Source organism: Cylas formicarius, unplaced genomic scaffold, assembly GCF_029955315.1.
Source record: "Cylas formicarius isolate icCylForm1 unplaced genomic scaffold, icCylForm1.1 PGA_scaffold_1__22_contigs__length_36826433, whole genome shotgun sequence".
NCBI classification, from domain to species: domain Eukaryota; kingdom Metazoa; phylum Arthropoda; class Insecta; order Coleoptera; family Brentidae; genus Cylas; species Cylas formicarius.
Genome location: NW_026844264.1, coordinates 19,934,140 through 19,961,452, shown reverse-complemented (window position 1 = coordinate 19,961,452; position 27,313 = coordinate 19,934,140). Strand labels below are relative to the sequence as shown.

General features: G+C 32.0%; 5 protein-coding genes across 5 annotated transcripts in view; 4 read left to right on the top strand and 1 right to left on the bottom strand.

Annotated features, from left to right (window-relative positions):
* Positions 1-1,674: 1,674 nt before the first annotated feature.
* On the bottom strand, positions 1,675-3,153 carry LOC132697374 (uncharacterized). The gene is made up of 2 exons (XM_060662824.1): positions 2,906-3,153; positions 1,675-2,848 (listed from the first exon to the last, which is right to left on the bottom strand). Exons 1-2 carry the CDS (start codon positions 3,131-3,133, stop codon positions 2,681-2,683), a joined length of 396 nt encoding a protein of 131 aa, XP_060518807.1. The 5' UTR covers positions 3,134-3,153; the 3' UTR covers positions 1,675-2,680.
* Positions 3,154-4,152: 999 nt separating this feature from the next.
* On the top strand, positions 4,153-5,614 carry LOC132697076 (uncharacterized). The gene is made up of 2 exons (XM_060662347.1): positions 4,153-4,457; positions 5,265-5,614. The coding sequence occupies exons 1-2, from the start codon at positions 4,224-4,226 to the stop codon at positions 5,430-5,432; spliced, it is 402 nt and encodes a 133-aa protein (XP_060518330.1). The 5' UTR covers positions 4,153-4,223; the 3' UTR covers positions 5,433-5,614.
* Positions 5,615-8,043: 2,429 nt separating this feature from the next.
* On the top strand, positions 8,044-8,913 carry LOC132696906 (uncharacterized). Its single transcript, XM_060662038.1, has 2 exons — positions 8,044-8,302; positions 8,634-8,913. Exons 1-2 carry the CDS (start codon positions 8,063-8,065, stop codon positions 8,799-8,801), a joined length of 408 nt encoding a protein of 135 aa, XP_060518021.1. The 5' UTR covers positions 8,044-8,062; the 3' UTR covers positions 8,802-8,913.
* Positions 8,914-11,538: 2,625 nt separating this feature from the next.
* Positions 11,539-12,297, top strand: LOC132697087 (uncharacterized). Its single transcript, XM_060662365.1, has 2 exons — positions 11,539-11,793; positions 12,073-12,297. Exons 1-2 carry the CDS (start codon positions 11,563-11,565, stop codon positions 12,238-12,240), a joined length of 399 nt encoding a protein of 132 aa, XP_060518348.1. The 5' UTR covers positions 11,539-11,562; the 3' UTR covers positions 12,241-12,297.
* Positions 12,298-20,131: 7,834 nt separating this feature from the next.
* LOC132697371 (uncharacterized) overlaps positions 20,132-27,313 on the top strand; it is a 34,120-nt gene continuing 26,938 nt past the window's right edge. Inside the window, exon 1 of the mRNA XM_060662819.1 lies at positions 20,132-20,354. The gene's annotated coding sequence lies outside the window, so the exon portion shown is untranslated. The remainder of the gene's footprint in view (positions 20,355-27,313) is intronic.

Below are 27,313 nucleotides of genomic sequence, written 5' to 3'. Positions count from 1 at the left end.
GAAACGATATTTCGCAGAGATTTCACAAACGATCCTAATCCCAATGAGATTTCAGAGGAGAAAATACTCTGAAACATACAGTTACCATTTTTCGAAATCTTGAATATGATGACAAAATATGGTGATAAAACAACATATCAATAAATAAATGAGTACATAAACATTTAAAATAAGGATTTATTTGTCACGTATTTTATCGAACAGAAATAGGCATTACTTAATATGTTTGGCTAGCTGATTGTCACAGACGGCCTTTCTGCACTACCTGAAAATGCAAGGATCGTAGATAGCATTGCCGTAGTTAAGAGAGTTTCACATATGGTCTTTTTATAATATCGATGATGAAGCATGGATGGATTCTATCATGATTTATATCGATTGCAAAATGCATTTATTTTAGATCTGAATTTTCTTGTGTACCTAAATAAGCAAAGATTTTTCAATTGTCCAACCTGTAGGGAACGTTTCACTGTGGATAGTATGTATATAAAACATCTGAGCGACGCCAAGGTTTATACCCCGGGCTATTAAGTTTCGAAATTTGACTTTTTGAGTTCTGTTTGATAAGCAATTTATAAAAAAAGACCGCGGACATAAACTGCCGATATAGATAACGGTTTGGTTAGTTAGATTAGAAATGAAGAATAATCTGCAACAAACCAAGGGAGAATCCTAATTGAATTTAATTTACCGAAACGTAGAATCTGGGCACCCCGAGTAAGATACGCCATTACAAACATATAAACTTGGAGAGTAAAGCTCTCGGAAAATAAATTTCTTCTGAACAAGACGAACTCAACCATTGTAATAATTTATTTAGTCTTGCATTTTGCACGAGAGTCTCACCAACTTATGCATTAAATCTCGTAGAGTCCAGGCATTTAGACGGTCGTAAACTGCAATTACCGACTCTTGTCCGTTTGCGGTTGGGTTTGCCGCATTCATATTGCACAAAGCGTATGTCACGGAAATATCTAAATTTTTAACCCTGCTTGGTATCTCTGATAATAAAATGGATTTGATGAGACTATTGCTTTACGTGCAACGTAACTTAAGATAACGGTACATAGTAGTTAACATTGTATACATAGTGACTTGTACGTTATGCGACTTTTCGCGAAAGGCCAGCGATGTTTGTCCACTATACAGGGTTATTCACACAAACCGTTTATTTTACTTCGCATCCGGGAAATTTCAGATACTATTTAAACTTGATTATGCTACTTTTCGCAAATTTAAATTTAGACCCGTTATAGGTTTTATTGAATGCACAGTACGGGTCAGTTAATCAAATTGGAAATAGTATTAGAGTAAGATAATTACTTGAAAACTTTCATTCTGTGCTGTAGCACTGTAGATAGATAGGGGTTAAATTTGTACCATGAATCCTTACTCTAAATGAAACATTGTTAAATAGATAAGGAGACTTTTTCTAAGGATGCTATAATAAAAAGTTGCTATATGTTACTTTATTCCATTATTTGCAAGTAACGGCCTCGTATCCCTTAAATGAACATTTGAGTTATACCTCTCTTATCCACTGAGTCAAGACAGATTCCAAAGACAGCATAGCAATGATTTAACTAATTTAACTATCTTTTATAAAAAATTCTTACACCTTGTCAACTTGAAAGCCGTTTCCAAAAAGCTAAAAGAGGACTTTGGGTTAATCTTAAGTAAATATTCATTAGCACAGTCATATAAATTAGTAATAGTGGCATATAATACATTTATTACGGTGATACTTATGATGTTTAAGTGACAGATGACATTCGCAAATACAAATAGGTCAGCGGTCTCCGAACGCGTTTCATTACTAACAAAGACTTTAGCAGACTCTCTATTAAAGTCTAGTAGCACAAGTCCGTTATCCGTTATATCAACAAGTGCATTCTCACAACTAAATCCAGGCCATAATCCCTCCTGTTTTTCTGCGTTTGCAACATAATGAAGTGAGAGTAATATTAGTTTTATTTATTCCAAAAGTTTCCAGAAGTAGAAATTAAAACGATGTGTAACATTTTCTAAAATATTGATATCACAATATTCAAACAGTATTGCCTTTTTGTTGCTTTTAGTTATATAGATAAAGATCACTCCGTTTTTCTTTTATGCTAGAATTTATTTTTATTAATATTATAAATTGAACTGATTTTAACTATTGCCTTTTTGATGTCTTATTTGTTGAGACAACAGCAGTAATTAACACATCTATTTTAAGTCGCGATAGAATGAATAGCCATAAAATACTTGCAATTAATAAAGAGAAAATAGACCAGCAAATGTTTAAGATATTAAAAATTATATTTTATGTGAAAAGGGCTTGTCGCCTCCTATATTTTATCATTAATATACTTACTTATGTTTCAAAAAACGTATGGCTAAATTACAGTAAGCTCGACATTATCTAAGTAGCAGCATTAAACTTTTTCTATTAGTTAACCAAAACTGACATTTTAAAGAGTAAAAAACATTTAAATATTTTTGAATCGACAACAAAAACATCAAACACATTACAGCAGATTTTCACTAATACAAAAATTCCCACCCTCAACATTTTTTACCAAGAATTTATTTATAATATTTGGCCTGTACCTTGAGAAAAACTCACCCCCACTTGACCCCCACGTATGACTTAACTAGGTACTGTCTAAACCAGTTATAAGTAAGAAATATTACTTTAATCCGCATATATATAAATCATAATTTCCAAATCATTTCCTGTCAGCGATTTTGCCTCAAGCGAAGTTGTTTTGTAACCAACACCACCCACTGTTATTCGACCAGTCGTTCCGAAATTTGTGACTATTTCCATGCAATAGATTGTCTTCGATCCAGACCATGAGTACTAAAAAAAATAGATGCAAAAGAAAGAAGTTTTTGGTCTTACTTAAGTCATGCTTACGTTGCTGGTAACTGAACTACTTGAAGAAACAGGTTGTAGGTGTGCGTGAGTATAGTAAACTAAATCGAGGTTGCGAACATTTATACACTGTCCACTGCTACCCGTCCAGGTGCTGTGCAAAGAGGAATTTTGAAATGCGACCGATTGGACGGTTGAATCGATAATGACAGGTGCCGTTTCGACGAAAACAGCTACGCACAAAATTGTCCATATTTTAATACAATTCATGGTATTTCGTTCTGATTTGATGTGTGAACTGAAATGAAACTATCCTTGTTATTTTATAGTAAGGGCCTTCGGTTGACATTATCTCCGTTATTTGTTTGTTGTTCCGACGGATGAAGTACTTATGATTAAATAAATGAAAATCAACCTTTGCGTAACTTTCGGTGCAATAACCTCGACGCCTTTTTAGTTAAGAAACTATAAAGTTTAGATTTTTTCCTATCGTAAATAACATGTGGATATTGAAGGACTCATAAAAGTTCATATAAATAATGTGCTTAAATGACTTTTACATAGGGATGGATGGATTTTTTGTTAGTAGGTACTAATAACCGCAGTTTATAGTTTAAATCGAGATTAAAAATTAAAAAAAGATATTTTATGAAATTTATAATAAGTAATTTGGTATTCGACACAGGTAATGCTATTGGTGTCACTTCAAATCATACTACTTCCTGTGGCTCCATGTGGATTTTTTATTCATCGGCCGATAACTATAATTTATTAAAATGGCACGGTACTAGATTTTGGGTAAGAAAGTTCATTTGATCTGCTACCGTCCACGATTTTCGCCATAAATCACGTGTGTATGTATATTTTGTTTTATGCTTGTAAATATTTAAATACTTTAAAACAAAACATGTTTTTAATCAAAAAAAGCAGGCTATATCAGTACAATATTATGCAATATATACAACAAATGCAATTTTGTTCAAATTTTTCTATACTTTATTACCGTTTTCAAAACAAAATGATTTAGACAGTTTAGTTAGGAATATAGAATTTTTTTAAAGTAAAGTTTTGTGGAGTAATGCAATTAATTTCTAAGGGCTTAATAAAATCGCATTCCTTAATAGTAATACTTATTTAAAATTAACACGTACTGTCAAATTTCTTTGAGTTGTACACTAGTTCGACGATTCTAATCTAAATGATTGAAAACAGGATTAGACAAGTAACAATACCGTAAGTGTTTATTTTAATAGCTTAGCTTATCATTTCAATTAATCCACAAAACGATACTACCAACTAAATACAGAACAAATTTAAAGCAAATTCTATTTTAGATTTATTGGTATTGTTTGTTGCGAGGATGAATCCTAAAGCTATTGCTTGGGTGCTTGTCAATATGGCAGTGCATTGTGCATTTTCATCAACGTTTGAATCAACTGCGCTAGTACAAACTTTGGATAATTCTAATGAAACAGCAAGAGACGCCTGGTCGGGAAGCGCAGGTACCTGCACAAACGTTCAAAGGCGTGATCTAGTTTATTATAACCACGCTAATCTAATGTTCGTATCTTCGGGTAGCACATTAACAAGCACCGTAAGTATACCTGACCAAATGGGTAATTATGTATTGATTATTTCCTATAGACAAAAAGCAAATCATGCGAACCTATATTAAATTCATTTAAAGAATATAAATTCTTTTTCATTGCTAAATTACTTAACTAAATCTACTCTATGCACTTTCATTCTTAAGAATTGACACAGTGCAGTAAGCTCTGCAGTTGTTCATCTCAGATATTTTAATATTTTTTTTAAACATCATTGCATTTTCTGCGTCAAAGAAATAGACAGATTTACTGTTATCTATATACTTCTGCAACTTGCAATTTAACCAGTTCACCAAAAGAACAGTAACAAAATTTCAGGTATTAAAAGTAAACCAGTTTTTAGAATGTCGTTTTCCTTTTGTCTAAAATTTGACGTTTTCTGGGGAATATTTCACAATTTTAACTTCATTAGAAAGAAGAAGTGCCTTCAATGATTAATGTGGAATACAAATACAAATTTCAAGGTATGGAACGAGTTTTAAAAGGCCTCACTTCACACTGCAGTACGGCAAAGCTTTTTAAGAGACATTAGGAGCTCTTACGGTATTATCAAAACCTCGAAAATGGTACCTAGTGAAAAACTATTTTATTTTAATTTAAAGATATGTAACATTAATGTGATAAAAATAAAAGTTCTTGTATAGATTGTTTATTGTAATGTGTTCCATTTTGTTAACTTAATTAGTCCTTGTTTATTACATATTTTTACTTTCAATTTTTTTAGCCTGTCAAATAAATTTAAAAAAAAATTGTTTATAGTAAGTTGATAGTACATATACAATATATTGTTTCAGTACACATGGAACGGGGCAAAATTCATTTACTGTATCGAGTTAGTTACCAACTACGGTACCAGCGGTCAAGTAACTTCTGGTGGAGTTGGTTACCAATCGGCTGCAGTGGAAGTCCAATCTCGGCCAGGAAAAGATTTGGAAGCAATCATTTTCATTTATGCGGACTAGAAGCTCATATTATACTATTTTCTGAAATTATAACAAATCTTTATTTCGGAAAGAAGTCGTTGCTAATTTGTTAGTTTTGGAATTCGTATATCTGCAGTATTATATCTGTAATAGAAACTTCTTTGTTATTTAAAAAATAGCTAATATTGCCAACAAGTGACCTAATGTGGCCAGCTTTAAATTCAAATAGGTGTTATATTAAACCTCGAATATTTCAAAAAATAAGTAAAATTTAAATATAACAGAAATTACAAACTTACCTTATTTTTTGTCCTAGAATTGATATATGAATAAAAATATAAGGTGTTCCATTTGAAAATCGGCACCACCTATTTGGGATACCCTGTATAAGCTGAGGCACATCTGTCAAACAGATTGAGTAGTGTATCATCTCCTTAGTATGTGTTAAATTTTCGTTGCAATACCTGATTCAGTAGCGTCACAACACAATTTTATATGGGGCAAGCAAAATATAAAAAAAAACAAAACGGAATCGGAAATTCTTAGGAAAGTGAAACTAACCAAGGAGTCAAAAAATGTCGAAATATACAGGGTGTTCCATTTAAAATAACAAACTTCATGTCGGGATGGCCACTTTTGGGACACCGTCTATCAACAAAATTATTATATTTTAAATCCTCACGAAAGTCTAAGAAACTTTTGTACGAAACTTTTTTTCGTATCTCCTATGGATTTCCAGATCTTACAGTGGATCGTTTTATTTGGCACACGGTGTACAAATTAACACGAAATCAAATCTGTAAAGGAATAAAACTATATTTCAAGAAATTAAATATCACTGTATATATAATGATAAAATCCAAATATCTGTATATGTTTCAGTCCATTTTTGTGCATGTTAACATAATTAATAAATGGCTATATTTTAGAATTTTTCTGAATCGCTATTTTACTGGAGCGACTTTGTTTAATTCAATCTGTGATAAATACTCCGCGATGTGTTTGTTATCCATTTTTAATTGGACGATTTATTTTCCTGAAACACTCAAGTTCGGGATTTCTAAAGTTGATTAAATCGTTTCAAAGGTAATATTGATTCATGGGTATTTACCTAATCAAATGTTTTTTGCAAGTAAACAATGTTTTAACATTTTACTTAACGATAAGGTATATCTTTTGTGTAATTTTTAATAGTCTGTCCAGAATTGTGAAATTTATATATATATATATATATATATATATATATATATATATATATATATATATATATATATATATATATATATATATATATATATATATATATATATATATATATATATATATATATATATATATATATATATATATATATATATTCACGGATGGAAAAATGTAATGACACTATATTCCGGGATATCATCCGTTCGCTTGTTGAACTCCGACTGGAATCCTGCAGACGTTTCGCCAAAATCTCACGTGGCATCTTCAATGCTCGCGCTCCGTGTTCGAAGTGTTTTCGGTGTTATCCGTGGAACATAAATTGACATCTAGTTCTGGTTATTTATTTATTTATCAATTTGTGGACGTTTAATTGTATGCATTCTGTCCTGCATCATAGCGAAATAATGTTGAAGATGGTACAAATCATAACATTATCAATTAAAAATGATTTAAGTAATATTACCATGTTTTCTGCATTATCTGCCATCGTCATCATTATTCGTTTCCATTCATTACATAATATTTCCTAATTACCTGTTTTCCTCTTTGTAAATTCATTTCAAATTCATTCGCTTCATTATGCTGTAGCGACTAACCCATGACTATCCATGATGCTATAATATTACTTATAGTATAAATCTTAGTATTGATAATATATTGCAATTTTGCAATTCTGTACAACAATGTAAGCATACCATTTACAAATCTTCTAGAAGTTAACAGTCACTCTCCTTTCGTTTTCGTCGTTTAAATGTTCAATTAGCCTTTATAAAGTAGACTTACAATGGCAAATATTTTTCAAGAACTTTTTTTATTTTTTTCGTCTGAAATTCAATGAAACCATAGCTTACCAGAAACAATTGTCATGTCAAAATATACAATTTCGTGAAAATCTGAACTTTTAGTTCTTATTTATTTTGAATGCTTCTTTATGATTTTCCTTTCTTTTCGTTCTTTATGCATATCGGTTAACTGACTTATGTCGGGCTCTGTATATTTTAATGGTCACTCTAGTTTTAGAAGAACATTTGCATTCGTGAGCATTCGTTACTCTGGGTTTCGAATGGATTATAAAAACATAAACCGGATTTATCCGTGGAACGTAAATTGTCATCTAGTTCTGGTTATTTATCGTTAAAAAGAACTCGCTTTCCAGTATTACTCCAAAATGAAATATTTCGTTTATAACGGTTCTATGCTCTGTCAATATGTAAGTGTGAACAATTTTATCTCCCAATTAAATAAAAAAATCACTTGGTATCTATGCAAAAACTTCGGGACTCCGTATTCGATCGATTTAATCAAATCTCTGGTTATTTTTAAAGCAAAAAAATCCCCCGTGTTTAAAGTACTTCTGAAACGTTTATTATCCGATTATAAACAAAGATTCATAGTTAAATAAATAAGGCGTTCGATGGAAGGGGTAAAAATAATACCTATAAAATAGGAGCACCCTGAACTGAACTATGCAATCCACCAAAATGGTTAAAGTAATGTTTGTAGTTGCTTTGATTGCGATCGCCTTCTGTTCAGCGTCCTCCCTGAACTTGGAATCGGTGGCGACAGTTGACCACAGAAACGCTTCACTTCACGACACTTGGACCGGTGGCTCCGGAGTTTGCACAAATGTAGACAGAAGAGATTTGGTCTACTATAATCACGCCAATCTCCTAGCGATCTCGTTGGGTAGTACGATCACAAGCACGGTGAGAAATTTATTGCTCAAAGCGTTGTTAATTTTATAAAAACAATAATTTTGTTGTCAATTTACCAACAAAACTTCTTACCTTTACATTAACATTTTGTCATAAAATAAAATAAACAATTCCAAGGGAGTTTCACATTAACGTGAGTTCATGTGAAGCTCCCTTAACACTTAATTTAGTGTTTTAGAAAATCTCTTTTATTGGACTGGAATGCTTTCTCAGGCTTCAAATTTTAATTTCTAATCCAAGTTTTTCGAATTGCTAAAAGAACTGCTGAAATATGAGAACAAAGTGCATGAATGACTGAAAATTAATATTTTGATTGTTGCAGTATTCATGGTCCGGATCGAGAACTATTTACTGTATTGAAGTGGTGACCAATTTCGGTACAACTGCTCAAATATCGTCGGGGGGTGTCGGTTTCGACTCGACTTCCCTCAGCATCCAATCAGAAGCTGGAAGAGACCTTGAAGCCATAATTTACATTTATGGCGACTAAATACGAAACCAGTTTTGTACATTTCGTTTGTCATTTGTTTTTTGTTTTACTGAATAAATAAGTAATCTTATGTTTTTTTTTGTAAATCAAATTACACAAAATCCTAATAAACAGGAATCCAACAAGCACTTCGTTATTCAACTCTTGTTAGCGTCGTGTCGTTCTGTACACGTGTTAATAAAAATTGTATATTGTATTTCGTGGAAACAGAAGTGTCTCGTGTAAAAAATAGTGGTCCAAAAGAAATATCAGTAGTTTTTAGAGTAGGACTCTAGGTTAATAGCTGCCTTAAAAACCATTAAATTTTGTTGATACTACTTTAATTCCAAAAAAATTATTTAAAAACAAATTTTATAGCAGCTATGGTTTCATCGAATATCAGACGAAAAAAAAAATTTGAAAAATATTTGCCATCATAAGTCTACTCCCTAAAGGCTAATTAAAAATTTAAACGACGAAAACGAAAGGAGAGTGGCTGTTTGTATACAGGGTATTATCGTGGGCTAAACTCGTGTAACTTCTAGAAGATTTGTAAATGGTATGCTTACATTGTTGTACAGAAATGCAAAATTGCAATATATTATCGATACTAAGATTTATACTATAAGTAATGTTAAATTACTATATAAGTAATATTATACCATCATCGATAGTCATGGGTTAGTGGCTACAGCTTAATGAAGCGAATGAATGAAAATTTACAAAGAGGAAAACAGGTAATTAGGAAATATTATGTGATGAATGCAGACGAATAATGATGACGATGGCAGACAATTCAGAAAACATGATAATATTACTTAAATCATTCTTAATTGATAATTTTATGATTTGTATCATCTTCAACATTATTTCGCTATGATGCAGGACAGATTGCATACAATTAAACGTCAACAAATTGAATCTAAATTAGAGAAATATTCTCTTTTTAATATTGGAAATGTCTTTGTCATAGTATATAGTGCAGAGCATCAAACCACACTTTATCAAACAATGAATTTTCCATTTTTTTTTTACCAAAAGGGATTGACCAAATGTATAGTTTTCTCTTCCTTGATTTTCAGCGTTTATATTATCAAGCACGACATTTTCATAGCTGATGAACAGTAAACTCTATGGTTGGCATTTCCACATCCTTCCGTTATCGAACCTCTGCTGCACTATATTACCAATTGTTTGATAAGCTCAGCTACCTTGATACCGAATAGCGGTGTTGCCGACCTGGAACAAAATTGTTATGTGTTGTCACCGGATTTTGATGATGCTTAATATTATTTCCGGTTACATAAATTAACAAATGCTTTTGTTTACTGACACAGTTAATTAAAGCAATTAAAAAATGAAATTTTGTTCAACAAAATTTTTGTGCCCATAGCTTTTGGATAATATAGTAAATATCGTAAAATTAATGCACCTCAGGCTTCTATGATATTTCCTTATAGTCGAGAATAATCTTCTAAATTTCACACACTAATCTGGTCTTTGCGTATTTGTTGGTTGAAAGCGAGAGATCTGAAATGATTGAGATTGGCTTTTCTTAAGCTTAGGCAAACATTCTCTATGTCTATAGCCCTATAGCACTTACCATATTTTTAGGTTTTGTGTAGACCCCTTGCTTAGCTAATATTGCATTTCCACCAATTCATCAAGTTCAAATGTGTTTACGACTCACTTTTGGCTGCGATGAAGCATACATACATATAAATTTATGTTTTATACATTTATTGATAAAATTTAAATTGCAATACGTAAAAAGCTTTGGAAATAAGTTAACACATGCAAAAGTCATTGCAAGTTCGGCAAGAAAGGATAAGAACTTTCAATGTATATACAAGGTGATCCACAGCTTACATAATTTTTTGGGATATATTAATTCGCTACTGATATATTAAATTTCACAAATGATTGGTGTCTCTCGCCTGCGATTAGTATGAAACCCATGCCAGAAATACTGGGATCGTTAAACACAAAATATCGCATCGAATGGTCCAGATTGGTATTGGTATTGGTATTAAAGAGGGGAGCCCTCGCGGGCGTCCAAGCACTTAGGTCACCAAATGGGCCCATTGTGCCCCCAGACCGCTCTAGAGTGCGTCCAGAATGCCGCCCCTCCTATAAAAGGTCAGCAACTCTTTTAGCCCAATACCGTGCACTGAGTCCGGATCGATCAGGGCCGTTCCGAAGACTCCCAATCTTGCCCATGCAGGTCACTCGGTGAGCAGATGATACCGGGTCTCCTCCCCTTCCATGCACCACCTGCACTCCTGGTCGTCTCCAATGCCTAGCAAGCAATGGTCCAGATAGACAGCTTTCTCAATTACCTTAATTCACTTAATGATTGTATCAAATTTACTATTGAGAAAGAGAGATCTTGTTTGTCTAGATCTCCAAATTTAATTTTTTTTAACATTTAAATCAGCCGTTGAAATTCACCGAATTTGTCGGGAAATAAAATTACGAACAATTACAATTACGTTAAGATTTTCCAAATCTATGCTACCGAAACCGTCGTTGTGATATTTGCGAAGTATGGATGAAAAGTTTTCATTTAGGTATTAGTTTACTGTATCGACTTGATCCGGGTAGCAATAATACGTACTAATCCCATTTAATCATATCCCAATCTTAAGTATGTTCGAAGAACACTTACTAAATTACTCGAAACAAATAGAAAAATAAGGAGAACAATATCTCGCCTCTAGGTGGGGAAAACTCATCTGTATAAAAATACGAGCCACGCTGGGTTTGATTCAGATTGTACAAAATGAATTCCATCAAATCACTTTTTGCGTTGACTCTGATTGCCCTTAGTTTGAGTTCAGCGTTTTCGCTGAATCTCGAGTCTGTGGCAACAGTTGACCACAGAAACGCGTCGCTTCATGACACTTGGGCAGGTAGCGCTGGGGTGTGTACCAGCATTGAAAGACAGGACCTTGTCTACTATAACCACGCTAATCTTCTATCAGTATCGTCTGGCAGCACAATAACAAGCACCGTAAGTAAAATCGATGAACAAAAGAAAACACGATAGTGTCCTATGGAAACATCTCATAATTTGACAATATTAAAAAGCAATCGTGGCCTCATTTTATTTTACTTTTTTGTTTCTATGCAAATGTGTGTTTACCAGAGAATTATTAATAATATACAGGTCGGTTTTTGTTGTGGTTTATAAAAGATACGACATTGCGTTGATACAATAATTATAAAATAGTTTATGGTACAAATGTCTGCATTGTTATAAGTTGAAATTATAAACGTAATAATTTTTCAGTATTCGTGGTCTGGTTCAAGGACTATTTACTGTATTGAAGTCGTCACAAACTTCGGAACAACATCGCAAATATCCGCTGGTGGTGTTGGTTACCAAACTGCTTCGCTCAGCGTACAGTCTGTCGCAGGAAGAGATTTAGAAGCCATTATTTACATCTACGCGGATTAAATTTGTTAAAATTATTTTTATTTTGTCGTGATACTATACTTTTAGTCCTTGAAATTAAAAACTAAAAATCAGAACAGAAGTTTTTCAGTACCCTAAAGCAGATAACCGCAGCAAATTATTGAATGTCATTTTTTGGTTGTAAAACTTTCATCAAATTACGGGCAAGAGTTTTAGTATTAACAGTATATATATTAGGACAAGGTTAAATTTTGAATTGGAAGATCCGTCGTTGTTGATTGATATTGATATAAGCCTTGTCGTGTTTCAATACTTATAGTCTTATCTATAGCCGTTTCCATACGCCACCGGTACTTCATTTATGTTCCGTGCAAGTGAATGGCTGAATAGAATACAATTTTTGCGAATTGACAGTTGACGTTAAGATTTCAAATTGTTTTTCAAATTGTTATTGCCGTTTCATTGCATGCACAAAACATTATGTACCAAAAAAAATTGACAAAAGGGTAGTACACTAGTCTGCCTTGTAAAAGGAGTTTAGGCGAGAAAGCCCCTTTTAACAAATGTCGAATCTTAAGAAATGATCGGGGCAACGACAAGGAACGACGAGAAAGAGAAGAGAAACACACCGTTCTGCGCCTCTTGTATCAACAATGACGAACTGATTCAATACAATTCCTGAAGGAGCTTATAATGGTATATCATGCAACAAGTTTAAAAAACGAGTTTGTTTTGCAATGCCGTCTGCATTTTATTTTCCGAACATTAGTTTTTTGAGTTTCTTACTACAAAACAACTCGCATACATTCACTGAGTCGGCATCAGCATTGACTAACATTTAAAATCTGCCGAAAACGATTGATCGCTCCAAAATCCGTGACTATAATTCCGGAAACCTCCGAAGTGGGTCGCGGCCGTGACGTCTTAAAGTTACACTTTTCGCACGTACGATAAGTGCGTGGAAGTAGAAACGTACTTACATTTTTCAAAGAAACTTCCACAGGCTACTGTAATACTATTTACCCATTTTCTGAACTGAAACTGTTCAGTTAGGCTCTGAAGAAACCAGCAGGATTGGAGAACCATCAGCAGCTTCGATTCGTCAACAACTGACGCAGTAGCAAGTTTCATCTGTCCCATCTACATTGATTAGGCAATAACGAATGTATGAAAAATTTATGCAAAAATATTCCAGAATGTATACATAATATGTTTTTTAGATTTTCCTAGTTTTTGCTTTTTTATTAAAGTACATTAAAGTGCTTCTTCTTGTTTCGATCATTTTTTGTGCACAGCTTGTGTACATTCTTTTACCTTGGGATGGGTTATTAAAATGCCATATATATTTTTTTGCAATTTAAATATTATCCATGATCTGCTATATACAGCAAAATGGTTTTCGTGACATGTGTTTTAAATATAGTTCTTCTATTTATCATCGATCTATTTCTTTCTATACAGAAAAATCCACTTTCTGGAAGAAACATTATAATAGAAATTTGAGAGTTTTTTTAAAATGAATTCAGTGGTAAGTCACTAACTATGAATCAGTCAATGAATTCTAAAAAGAATATTCACATAATTATATTTTTCAAAGAAATTCGCATGGGCTACCATAATACTATTAACACATATGTATGGTCATTTAAAAAAATAATTTTAATACGTATTTTGAATAAAAAATAGATTAGTCGATAAAAAACAAACATTATATCCAGACGCAACCACTTTAATTAATTAATTAAATTTTTCTGGTATAACTTCCACATTGTCCGGTAAATTATGAAATAAACCCGTACGTGAAACATATGCATCGATTGCCGCTATATCATCAAAAGTAAGTTTGGTTATCATATTTTGGTTGGCAACAGACGTATAACTATCTGTTCTACATTAATATAAATTTATAGGCACTTCACAAAGACCCGATATAGATGATAAGATTAAGAATACTAATGAATCTCGAAAATATTTAATGTAAAAATATAAATAAAGAAAACCAAAACTAACAATTGGTAATGAACTGAAAGATGAACTATAGTTTCAGAAGCGTAGAACATCCATTTATTTCAGGCTAGTGTAAAAATAGAAATAACAATTTTTTTAATTGTTACAATTCTTAAAATGATTGAAAATTTCTTTAAATCTTTTTAGGAGTTGTGCCAGGTCACTAAATTAGTCAAAACTCACCCAAAACCAATAAAAAAATTCTCTGAAACTTTCAAATTCCCAATCAATTTTGACGTCGTGTAAAAGAAAACACATTGTATAGTTTTTTATCAATTTTTTCAGCTGTGAGAGATTTAAATAGTAAGGATTTCTGATGTGTTGGGTGACTCTAAATCCAAATTCTAGAAGCAGTTTTTACGAATGAAATGAACATTTTAAAAATTTAATGGTTTATATGTTTCATCACCTCTCTATAATAACGTTAAATAAATAATCAAAAGTTCTAATAACTGAGAACAACGTACCAAACTATTAAATAATATTTTAAATTACCGATTATACCACAAGCTGTACTTTTCATCGCCTCACTTTAAAACATTAATAAAGCTAAGGGCGCCATCTAGTAAGTAAAAGAGAAAGTAGCTTAACATTTTCGAATCCTCATTACAAATACCTTTCCATAAAAAATATTTTAAATATAAGATCTGATTTATACTGCTCCATAAAAGTATTTTGTGGAATATTTTGTATCACTTTTTTATTTTATGTGGGTTAATGTTTTACTTAGCTGTACCTGAGTTTTTTTTTTGCGGCAATACTTTCTTCGGATCGTAGAGAAAAATCGATTTCCGGCATTAAGATCATTTCCCTCAATCTCTAATTTTCTAACAAGTGAAAAAAAAATCGTTTTTCCTGCGCTGATATATACACGACAAACTCTTTGCATTTTCTGAACTTTTTGGCGATAAATGTCTACGAAATATTTCTTACTAGGAAATGGGTAAATATTCAACTTATACTGAATTATATTCTTCATACTATCATTCTATGTGCTTAAAGACCAAAATGAAATTTGGCATTAGTATTTCAAGTTAGTTGGATTTCTCAAAAATGATGGCGATATCTAACTCTTTCTTCAACGATTTTTGGGCTCACAGGGAAAATAAAGCTGAAAAAAAAATATAGTTATGTTCCTCGAAAAGGTAAAGCTCAAAATGTCTAAGTGTGGTGAAAATTTTGGTTAGTTTTGGTTAGTTGTTTTAGATTTTATAAACCAATAAAAACACGGTACGGTAGTATGCAACCAATTATACGCTTGCGTATTGGGATTGGAACTTAATTAATTTTGCTAATAATTGTTTATTTTATTTTCGTCACACTCGAACAAATGCAATTGCTATTTTCTTATAAATTGCACTTCTTGAAGAAACTGACACTTGGAATTATTTTCGAAAGTAAATAAAAAAATGACATTCCAATTACTACTCAATTTTAGAAACCAAACTTAAATAATTATGTGATAATGTGGAAAATTACGATTATAAAAAGTATTTTTTTCGTTCATTTTCATTTCCTTTTACAAACGCGATTTATGTAATGTTCTAAAATATTCCATTATTAGTACGAAAAGGATTTTAAAGTTTGTTATGCCTATTAGCAAGTCTGGAGAATAATTAAAAACAAAACATCAGCAGCGGTATTCTAATTAATCAAGCGTTTCTCGTTTTATTAGCTTATTTTGTTTGCATTTTAATTTTCGGCGCAATTTAAAATCTCGAAACTCGTTTGTTTCAAATTTTAGCGTTCTTATCGCGTTAAACAGGTTCTCCTTTTTCGCGACAAACAGGTAAGAACATTTTTTAAAATAATTATTTTGCGGTTGGAAATATAAATTTAAATGGTCAAAATGTCTTTAACTTTAGATACTATCTGCTGTTATTTTAATTTTTTGTTTTTAATTTAAACTGAATACATAAAAGATATTGGGCTTGCTGTGCCTCAGAATAAAAGTAACAGACGCAAAAATATAAAAACACAATATAAACATGGACCTGCCTATGCCGATAATATAGAAACTTATGAAATAATTATGAAAAAAATGCATAGAACGTCAGTTCACATGGGCATGCGTGAAACTTAACCAATGGCCTTGAGGCGTTCAACAAACCTAACAGCTATATGTTCCAATCAGTAACACGTGGCATTTCAAATCTCGCTTTGAACCAATAATATCTTGAGGTATCCAACAATCACCATTTGGCATTTTTCTTGGTATTCATTAGGTCAAGTACAAGAAACTATCCATGGCAACACTTTTTCCATAAAAAATTATATTTTCAAAATTTGGTATTGGTAACTTTTGGTTAGTTTATCCATGGCGTCATTTTCAATATTTGCAAAATTTGGTATCGGGTTGGAAATTTTAATGTAATTGTATTTTTATGTAGCCGTTTACATTCCTGTCCTGATGGCAACTTCCTTTTTAATTATTTCAGAAACCACTAGGATACGATTTCAAAATAATTTTGATTGAAAAGGTAATATTTTACATTTAAATTACGGTTATTTCCTGTACAAACATCCTAAAGAATTTTAGCCGCAATCTTGCTTCCACCGCTAGTTCATTAGCTTTAGACTAACGAATCGATACACACGAACTGTCAATATTGGAACAAATTTTTGACTTGTTAAATTTTTATAGCAAAAATTATAAAATAAATTGTTAAACTTATCCTCCAAAATAAGGAGGTGTGCTCAATTCAAAATTTATAATAATCTTGCAATTAAAATGTACATAAACTGATTTGTAGTTAGAAAATAAAATTCTTTATATCCTTCCTTACTCTTTCAAAGAAATTATTGGTTGCGTATTAATTCAAAAAACAGTTAAAATATGGACGTATTAAGTAAGATAAGTGAATTGGAAAAATATTTTTTATTAATTGAAAAAGGGAAAAAAATTGAATTTTCTTTTTAAATTTTTGTAAAAACTAGTTTAATAGGTAAAGAACCTAAAAATACTGATATATTGTTTATTTTTAAATAATATCCACAAATATGAATATGAAATATGAAAATCAAATTAACAATTTTCGTTATTCGAGTTATTATTTATTTATAAAACAAAATCAGATCATGTAATATTTTGGTAATATACAATAACGCAAACGCTTTATTTAAAATTTTAAATATTTTAAAAATATACCGCAACTAGTTAGTTCAAAGAAGAATAAATGATGGGAATGATTTCACAAGTTGACAAATTATTTAACCCCAAAAAACAGGTCGAAAAATTATCCTTTATTACGGTTATCTTATTATTAACCTGTATGACAAGTGAAGGAATCCCCATTACTAGTAATAATACTAAACGATAGGGTAATAAATTAAATAAATTTTTGATTAATATTTTAGCCATGTATGATGAAAACGACACTTAACCACAAAATTAAATGTATTTTCGGTTTGACAAGTGGAACTTACTCGGACGACAGTTAACTTGATTTTAATTACAACATGTATTTAAGACATTTTTACACCAAAATGCATGTTCCGAAAAATATTTTGAAAAAGTGTCATAATACTTCTTTTAAAGAAAAGGACCAGAGATAGTTTTGGTTAGTTCAAGGAGACAATTTTAGCAAACCTATAACAATATTGAAATTAAAAGGCAGAAAAAACTTCCACTTAAACGAACTAAACAACCATTTTTTATATTTATTCAAAAACACCGTTCTTTTAAAATTATTTAGCACTTTCTTACGAACGGATGCTGAAACCGCGATTTATAGCAACATTTCATTTTTTCTGCGTTAGCTTTTTTGGTTTCCTTAACATGCATAACAATTTTTATTTGATTTTATATGGTGCTATTAAGCATTTGGCTTGTATAAATCAATAGTTTTGGGAATATTTGTCAGAAAGTCTAGGTCTATGATAAAATATCGGAATGACTAGTAGGACGTCTTTTAGAACAAGTTCCCTTGAGTATTTGTGGACAAATCATTTTTTTAATACTGTACGTAGAATGAAGTTCCGAAAATGTAATTCAATTTGGGATCTTGTGTTATGGAGTGCCATTTCAATTGGGTGTATAATACTTAGGTTCGAGATAGCATATATTACAAGATGCTACAATATTTAAGCAGTTTGCCTTTTTTTTTTTATAAATATTTTTTACCGATCGTTAATCTCCTTAGTCGAAGTTTATTCTCCAAATGTTAATTCATTTTATATTTAAAAAGCATTGTAATTTTTATATCCTATCGTTAATCCATTAAGTACCATCTATTTGTTTTGTTTGTTATTACTCAACAGCAAAAAGTTATTCTAGAATTCTTGACAACAAAAAACCAACGTATACGTGTACAAAATTTAATGAATGCGATAAGGAACATTACCATTAGCATAATGAGAAAATTAACCTTTAATTACAAGTAATATATAAGTGATTGATAGACGACTTATGTCCTACTGTAGGTAGGTACACTGTGTACACTAGGTAAAAAATTTAATGGAAACACTTAAAACTTTTTCGAAGGCGATCTTTGACCCAAATGTTTCGCACGCTTTTACGTTCGAATTTTTATATTTTTTATATTTTACTTAATGACACTAGGGTCGATAGTTATAATTTCGACTGCTGTAATTTACAAACCAAATAGAAGTAACTGCGAAAGCCAAGTTATTTTAAGATTAAACCAATATTAAAACCTTCTATATAGGTAAACCGATCCAAGACTTAACGCACTTCATTCAAGTATTATTGTGGCTGGCGAAAAGATTGTTGTTGATAAACTTTCTACTTTAAGGTTAATGACTCCTTCAGTACTTTGCATTCGTTTTGCAGAAAGCATGCAATAATAAAGCAGGTGTGTTGTCTGTGTGAAAAAATGTTCGTTTTTAAATGTCTTGCTCGGTTAAACTAAGTTAATTGCTAAGGTCAGGAGACGAAAATATGTTTCGCATGCGATGCGTTGATTTGTTGGTATTGTTTCACGCGCTAGTAAGTTATTTTACATTTTATATTTACATTAAAATATAACTTTCAGATCTGGATCCAAATACCAATTAACAGATGTGACAGAAACAAAAACGCGCATGTTAATCTGTTAATCTTTTTTACTTTTACATTTAGATATTACACATTTACAGCGTATTCCAAAAAATAATACGATAGAGTTAAGAAAATGTGTAAAAAACTATTTTGAGAAATACTACGGTTCCTTGAATATGTACATGACCTTAACATCTATGATGTACCACCACTGTGAATTTCCATAACTCCATAAAACCGAGAAATACTTAATTCTCAGATTTAAAAATTTTGGGAAGTTTGATAAACGCTACTTTGGTATTATTGGTATTAAAGGGGGGCGCCCTCGCGGGCGTCCAAGCACTTAGGCCACCAGATGTGCGCTACTTTAGTGGCGAGTTTGATTTGACACGAGCGGGGCGAGTATTTAATAAACGAGGCACGTAGGAAGTTCATCAACGAGTTGCATATTATACTTTTTCTACGACCATCATATTGTTGAAAAACAGTAAATAGATTCACTGAGTGACATGTTCAACAAGTGCAGAACCATCAAAACTGTCAAACGTCAAAATACAAATAATCAAAGACGTACCCAAAAATTATTTTCTTAAAAAAATTATAATATGCAACAAATTCACAGGTACAAAAATGGCGTTTATAAAACTTGTTAGAAAATATACCATTAAAAATTATCTTTGTTAGGTTTACAGATTCCACCCTGATATTAGTAATGAAATCGGAACCCGTGCGTAAAATCATCCGAACGAAAAGTCTACCAATTAAGTCACTGGAATGGGTTGAACTGGTCATAATTAAACACAAAGGAAAGAGGAACTACCAATTAAATTTCAGTTCCTTGACGACCCAGCGTTATAGTGTAGATAATGCACCTTGCTTTATTGATATTCACTTGTCGCGGTACACCGGCTTGCAGCCGGCGATTACCTTTGTACCATTTCCATTCCCAGCGACCATTCCTTCAGAAAATGTATTCAGTCGCTCGAGAGCATTGGGTCGAAACGGTACGCCTGAATTACTGTAGTACCGCCGAGTTCGTTGAGCGCAGTAGGCTGTGAAACGGGTTTGATTTTTTGTGTTTACGTATAGTAACAGGATTTCTAATCATATCTCGTGGATGCTGACATAACTGGTGGTCAAACAACGTCACGTAAGTCTCAAGTCGAAATTCGTAAGGTCTGTTCTAGCCCATTGTCTGTTGACATTTACTTCTCGGCAGGTAAACGATCAGGTTCTACCGCTTTCCTGTCCAAAGAACGCTAAAATTCTCTGGTTTTCAATATTAAACTTACCTGCGCAGCATGCTAACGATTAACAATTTTAACCTGTTTTGTCGATATATAAATGAAATCCCTTTCAGTCCAGGCTTCGTGCGATGTTAGAACATTAGCACTTGCCTAGTTAACAAATCAATGCATATATTATGCTCACACCTAATTAGCAAAATGTTTAACTTATTTTGTTGATAGCGTTAGCAGTTTAGACTAGGAAATAAACTCAGGGCTCATCAGGCGCTTTCTTGCGGCCGATTGGCGTTTATAAATGTTGTCCAATCTTAGCTGCTGTATTAAATTGTTCGTTCGACTAAAAAAGTACTTCTAGATCAACTAAAACCTCTGAATTTCTATTATTAACTAAAACTGAAGATAAGGCAACAAAAACTATTTTTTTCTTAATTTAAGATCCATGGTAATCAGCAATGTTAAATGAATGTGTTCAAGCATGTAGTTGAGAATCAAGAAAAAATGGGAAAATGATTTGACTATTTAGAAAATGCCGTTTTTTTAAATAAATCGCTGAGTAAATTTTAAAATCAAATCATTTTCAAAAACTTTACTCTCAGAAAAGTAGCCAGAATTACAAAGCAAGTCAGCTTTTCTATTATTATTTACTATCTTCTCGCGAGTATTATTCTTGAAATATTATACTGATCATGGACATTTCTTCATAAAACTTTTAGACCAATCTAATGTTTTCTCAAGCCCATTCACGTTTTTGTTAGTTTCGCTAACCAGATGTAATTGAATTGAGACGATTCTATTCCATAAGTTCCAGAGGGAATGCTATAAGTCCTCCTAATCCTTAAAACGCCGTCTTTTTCTTACAACATTCAATTTTTCTTAAATGAAAGTATCCAAAGAGGTTCCGTAGGAACTGTATTTTATCAACATCAAACCCTCTGTATGAAAAAATAATTAGAAACAAAATAAAATTCGTTTTAAAAGAGTTTATGCATATAGTATTAGCCCTGTATAAAACAGTGAAACTAATATTTAACATCCGCAAACGCAATAAAAAAAGCATATCCTGAGGTTCCTTTCTGTTCTACGCGTTCAAATAGATATTTCGGAAATTAAGAAAACCTCGACCTTAACTAACTATATGTATCTATTTTTTTTTAATTTGTTTCCTATGTAAGCATTCAAGCTCAGGGGAGTATTGTGGGTAAAACAATAAAATATCGTAGGACAAATTATTATTTTTATTTTAATTTTTATTTCATGATATTGCCCGCCTCAAGTTTAATTATCGTTTTTTTTTTAATATTTTTAAAGAAGATAGTACCAAAATGAATATCATCTTGGCAAAAAATCACAATTTGGTTGCAGTAAAATAGACCATTAAACGCAATAACAATTTTTTTCGAGACTGATATTCATGTTAAATAAAAAAAAACACACTTTTCCGTATCTCTCCGAGATCTGCAGTAACTTGTTCGAATTAGATCTGATTTTTTTAGGTAATAACACATCAACACATTTTTAATCTTGCCATTTTAATAATCGGGAATTTCAGTAGTTTAGCAAGTTAAGCAACCTAGCAGAGTTATTAGCGCAGATTTAATAAGAGAAACCCGGAATAAGTGTGTCTTAGCAACCAAAGAAAAATTGGTGAACCAAATTTGCGAGTGTTTAATTTTTCCGTATTTTGTCCTCAATTTCACTATATACGCATTGCAAAACATTTTGAATTTGTATCACATGTCGAAATCAATATATGTGCATACATTTTAAGCCAGAAATTTCATAATTTCCAGAGACAAGATTTATGTGTTACTTGTGTATTTTTAATTATTTATATTTTTGTTTATATTTCAATAAAAAACCTGTAACATACTCAACGCGTTAAAGCACTAAAAGCTCGGCACTATGCTTCTAATAGTTACTGCAATTAAGTATATTGCTAGTGTCAGAAGTTTGTAAGTACCGCCGATTTTTTTTTTATAAACAGTTGCAAACTTTTTGCTTGGAAAAGAAGGAGGGAAAGAACACAACCGACTTTTCTGCAGGCTAAATATTTTAAAGCTGAAATAATAAAAATGAGCAACTTTACTTGCAAAATACGGAATGGATTAAGAAATGTAAAAATAAAATTTAATAATAATAATAATACAAAAGATGTTTATTTTTCTCAACTACTCAACGACGAAATATAAATTTACAATTAGTATTAAAAATCTGACATATACTTAAAATTAATACAATTAATAATAAAATTTCATATAGCTGTAAAATAAACATAATAAATATAAAATAGCGACCGCAAGGATGACACAGTTAATACGTCTTAGACAGCAATTATATTTTCGTACATTGGAAAATGTTTTGAAAATGTATAGTATATTATACAACAAGTCTGGTAAACGGCATTTTAGTCAGAGTTTACGTGGCACGGGGGATCCCAGCAGAGCGAGTGTTTAATAATCGAGTGACTTAAAAAGTTTATCAAATGAATATAAATGTTATATATAATAATATGCCTGGATAGTTTTTAAAGCTTAAACTCTCGAGAACCCTTATTTTTAGCATAACATAGCCAAAGACTGTTAGGCGTTATCGCGTAAGAGGGTTAAACCCAGTACTAACACCAGTGGCACATATAGCTACGAACGGATATTTTTTCTGGAACATGTTTCATGGTCTTCGTATGGAAAGTTTAGATAACATGTATTGTTTATTTCAAGTCACCATATTATCACTCCATCTACACAAAAATTGATGCATAGGCATGTCTCTCTCGTGAAATTCTTCGAGCATTTAATTTTTCAGGTTTACAAATCTCGCTCTGTTTTGCTTTAGAATTTCTCTTTGAAGTCATTTTTTCTAGAGAGTTTGTTTACGTTAGGGTCTGTAGTGCAAGTGTCCTTAAGATCCCTTGCGCCCTGCACTGGTTTGTGATTTTTAAATGACCCTCTCATTCGTTATAAAACTTATCTTAGTTAACTCGTTTGTCTCAAATTGAATGAATATTGTTAGTGATTGAAATTTGATATAATAAAAAACTGCAAAATTCTCCAAAACTATAAATGCAATAATATGACTTTCTTTTCATAAAAGTGTAGTGATATGACGCCTAAATATTGTAGTGACAACGCCAGAAAAAAAGAATGATAAAATGTCATGATTTTATAATGTTCTAACTAGGGTTAGGGTTAGGTTGGAGTGGAAAAACCTATATTCATGGGAATACGTTTTAGACTATACTTTCATATTATACTTTTTCTACAACCGTTAGTTTTTGAGTACATTTTTGAAAGCAACACGAATATATTCACCGATCCGAGCGTCAAAATTGACAAAAGTCAAAATTTAAGCCATGCGAAAACATCCGTATAATTTGGTATTTTACAAAAGGGAGCAGAAAATAGTATACTATGAAACAAGTGCAGTAAATGAGCGAAGTGAATGTTTAATAAACTAGTAAATTAAAATGTTTACCGAACGTGTTGCATACTATACTTTTTCTACGGCCGTTAGTTTTTGGGTACATTTTCGCCAAACAACACGAATACATTCACTGACATGACCGTCAGAATTGACAAACGTCAAAATTCAAGGCGTCGGAAATATCTCGAAAACATCCGATTGCTCGCAAACCCGTTCGGTAAAATGCCGGAAATATCCGAAGTGGGAAACGAAACTGACATGGTATACTGTCGCTTCCCGCATGCGAGATTGGTGTGTAATTAGGCATTTTACAGAGAGGAGTAGAAAAACACTTTTTTGACATCATATGCCACAAATAAATCTAATACCAGTATTTCGCATTCTCATTTTTTTATTCACACAATTGCTACATTTAAACTGAAATGACGTAGTAGCTTTCTTGTAGTTTTGTTTGAAGTACAGGCGATTTGGATAAGGTGACTTAAGGAAAGGGTATCTTTTGGCAAATCTTTATGTGACTATCACATTTTAATCTTTTGTCAGTTATTAGTCTATGACGGATAATTCCAGTCACCTGCAGCTTTAAATCGTCAGACAACTCAACTCTAAAGTTTTCGACCCAAAATATTGTGGAAGTATTTGAAAATTTGATAATTTTATTAGTCCTAATGGGCGTTTATTGAGTTCATTTGTTTTAAAAATAAAATTCTTACGCTTGGTGAAATTATATCCGTCATTGTTGTTCTGTGCAATATCACTCATATCGATAAATGCAATATATATAGTCTGCTGACAGGATTGTCTATCACGTGATGATGTGTGGGTGTATCCAAATGTATGCTATATAATTCGTAGGCAGTCATAAGGAATGCACGCTACATATACCAAGACTACGACCAACAACATTCACCAGGGAAGGCAAAGGTCAACATTTTAAATCAAAATTTGAAACCTTGGAACTAAATATTATTTATAATTGTGTTGATTTGAGTGTTGGTTGGCATATTACAATTCTGTAAGTAATAAAATCGAATTAATCCAGGACAGCTGAAAATATCTGAGACGACAGACAGACGACGACTATTTATTTTTCATTTGAGCATAGTATGATTGGATAACTTTTAAAACTCTCGCGAACCCTTATTTTTAGCATAACATAACCAAACACTCTAAGTTATCGCTTCAACGGGTTAAAGCCAGCACTAACACTAGTGGCACATATAGTTACGAACGCATATTTTTTCTGGAACATGTTTAATGGTGTTCATATGGAAAGTTTAGGTAAGGTGTGTTGTTTATCTCGTCCCCATATTATCACTCCATCTACACAAAAACTGATGCCTAGGCATGTCTCTGTCGTCTGTCGTGAAGAAGGTCTACAAATCTCGCTCTGTTTTGCTGTAGAATTTCACTTTGAAGTCATTATTTGTGGACAGTTTGTTTACTTTAGGGTATGTACTGCAAGAATCCTTAAGATCCCCTGCGCTCTGCACCGATTTGTGATTTTTAAATAACCCTCTTGTTCGTTATAAAACTTATCTTAGTTAACTCATTTGTCTAGTATGAGTTGAATGTTGTTATTGATTGAAATTTGATGTAATAAAAAAACTACAAAATTCTCCAAAAAAATAAATGCAATAATATGACTTTCTTTTCATAAAAATATATTGATACAACAGCAAAATATTCTAGTGACAACGGCAGAAGAAAATAATGATAAAATGTCATGACTTTATAATGTTCAAATCATAAACCTACTAACCAAGTTTAGAGTGCAACGCAAAACCTATGTTCATAGTAATACTTTTTAGGTTATTCTTTCATATTCCTAAGTTTTGTGTCAAGTTTCCCAATCGCTTTCAAGTCCTGCATCTAGTCGCAATACTCGTGTAAGCACATTATGCAGGATCGCGATGGGTGACCCATCTGAAATTATTGATCATTATAAAGATCCAACGATACCACATTAAAAATTGTCGATTTATTGGCGACATTTAAATACTCGTCCAATAATGTTAGAAAGCTTGATAAGGAAATGCGAGCCGCATCGAGGAAGTAATTTGCAATGAAAGTGATTTATGACATGCTTCCACTGCGAATACTACAAAATTTATTTGGGTATGTGCGTAGTAACAGAAGTTAATCTGCAAAATAACATAGAATTTACAAGTTCCGCAGCTATTCACAATATCATATTAGTTAACGCCCTATAGTATTAGAGTACCAATTATTAGTTATTCGAAGCAGTGTTTCTCTCCTCAAGCACCATTTTGTCACTTTGATTGCAATTTCGATACCATTTGTCGCAGGAAAAAGTTCATCTGAAAGCTCATTAAGTCGTCAAATATATTACCTCATTTATTTTTAAAGAAAGCTGGGACATTTGGCAAACAACTTTAATATATGGAAATACAGACACTTAAAACGTTACAAAATGCAGGCAAATGGTTGCGTAAACCTTATTTGATTGCAAATTGCCCACATACATTAACTATTGAAAAAATGGTTTATTTTGTAGCATTTTTTCACATAAACTGTTCTAAATAGCTCTGAGCTTGAGCTGTTTATAAATAATCGATATTTATAAACTATATGAGCATTTGTCGAATGACACAAGCATATAAATTTAATAATTCAAAACACGTTAGACCTCATGCACCAATAAGTTAAGAGATCGAGACCGAAATACGATTGATTTCTTTGTATTTTGTTAATTATTGTGATTAATTAATATTACTTGAAACGAATTGCTTTAGCCAAAATAAAATGTAAATTTCATAATTAGAACACTTACACACTTACACATACTTACTATGCACACGATAATTTGACCTGCATGTTTCAATTCATTGAGAAAAAAAATCAACTCTATACTTCAGGTATCTCGGAATGAGTGAAAAGAATAGGTTGTTACTTATTAGTATTATAAATGCGCACGACAAAAATGAAACACGTCTGAAAAAGTACAATTCTGTTCTAATTTAGCATGAAATAAAACAGTTTTTGGAAAATTACGTAGATTGTGGTAAGTTAAGTATTAGACCTAAATCAAACTGTGCATCTGATGAGGGTTTACTCTCTTGGTTGACCATCGTCTTATTATAAGAGTCATGTTAGTTGGAGTACGAATTTTTTAGTCAAAACGTTTTGAAGAGTGTCAAAGGAACAGACGATTTCACGATTCGATTTAAGATTCTTCAAAACAACATGAAGTGTTGTAGAATATCGAGAATATATAGTTGCACGAATCTTTTTACCACCTATCCTTTTCCTTGCAGGACATATTCCAGGACTGACGAAAACGACTGAACAGAAATTACGTTTTCTGCACAGGCAATTCAACCAATTTTAAGAATTATTAAGTATACTTAAGTGAATGTTTTTTGTCTATTGCAAACACATAATCTGTGCGGATGTAACTTGTTTGCATAATTTCTAATGA

Excerpts from the sequence above, each read along its gene's own strand:
- LOC132697374 (XM_060662824.1), bottom strand. The coding sequence starts at position 3,133 with ATGAATTGTATTAAAATATGGACAATTTTGTGCGTAGCTGTTTTCGTC. Across the intron at positions 2,849-2,905 it reads GTAGTTCAGTTACCAGCAAC|TACTCATGGTCTGGATCGAA; the intron begins GTAAGCATGACT and ends TATTTTTTTTAG.
- LOC132697087 (XM_060662365.1), top strand. The coding sequence starts at position 11,563 with ATGAATTCCATCAAATCACTTTTTGCGTTGACTCTGATTGCCCTTAGT. Across the intron at positions 11,794-12,072 it reads GCAGCACAATAACAAGCACC|TATTCGTGGTCTGGTTCAAG; the intron begins GTAAGTAAAATC and ends ATAATTTTTCAG.
- LOC132696906 (XM_060662038.1), top strand. The coding sequence starts at position 8,063 with ATGCAATCCACCAAAATGGTTAAAGTAATGTTTGTAGTTGCTTTGATT. Across the intron at positions 8,303-8,633 it reads GTAGTACGATCACAAGCACG|TATTCATGGTCCGGATCGAG; the intron begins GTGAGAAATTTA and ends TGATTGTTGCAG.
- LOC132697076 (XM_060662347.1), top strand. The coding sequence starts at position 4,224 with ATGAATCCTAAAGCTATTGCTTGGGTGCTTGTCAATATGGCAGTGCAT. Across the intron at positions 4,458-5,264 it reads GTAGCACATTAACAAGCACC|TACACATGGAACGGGGCAAA; the intron begins GTAAGTATACCT and ends ATATTGTTTCAG.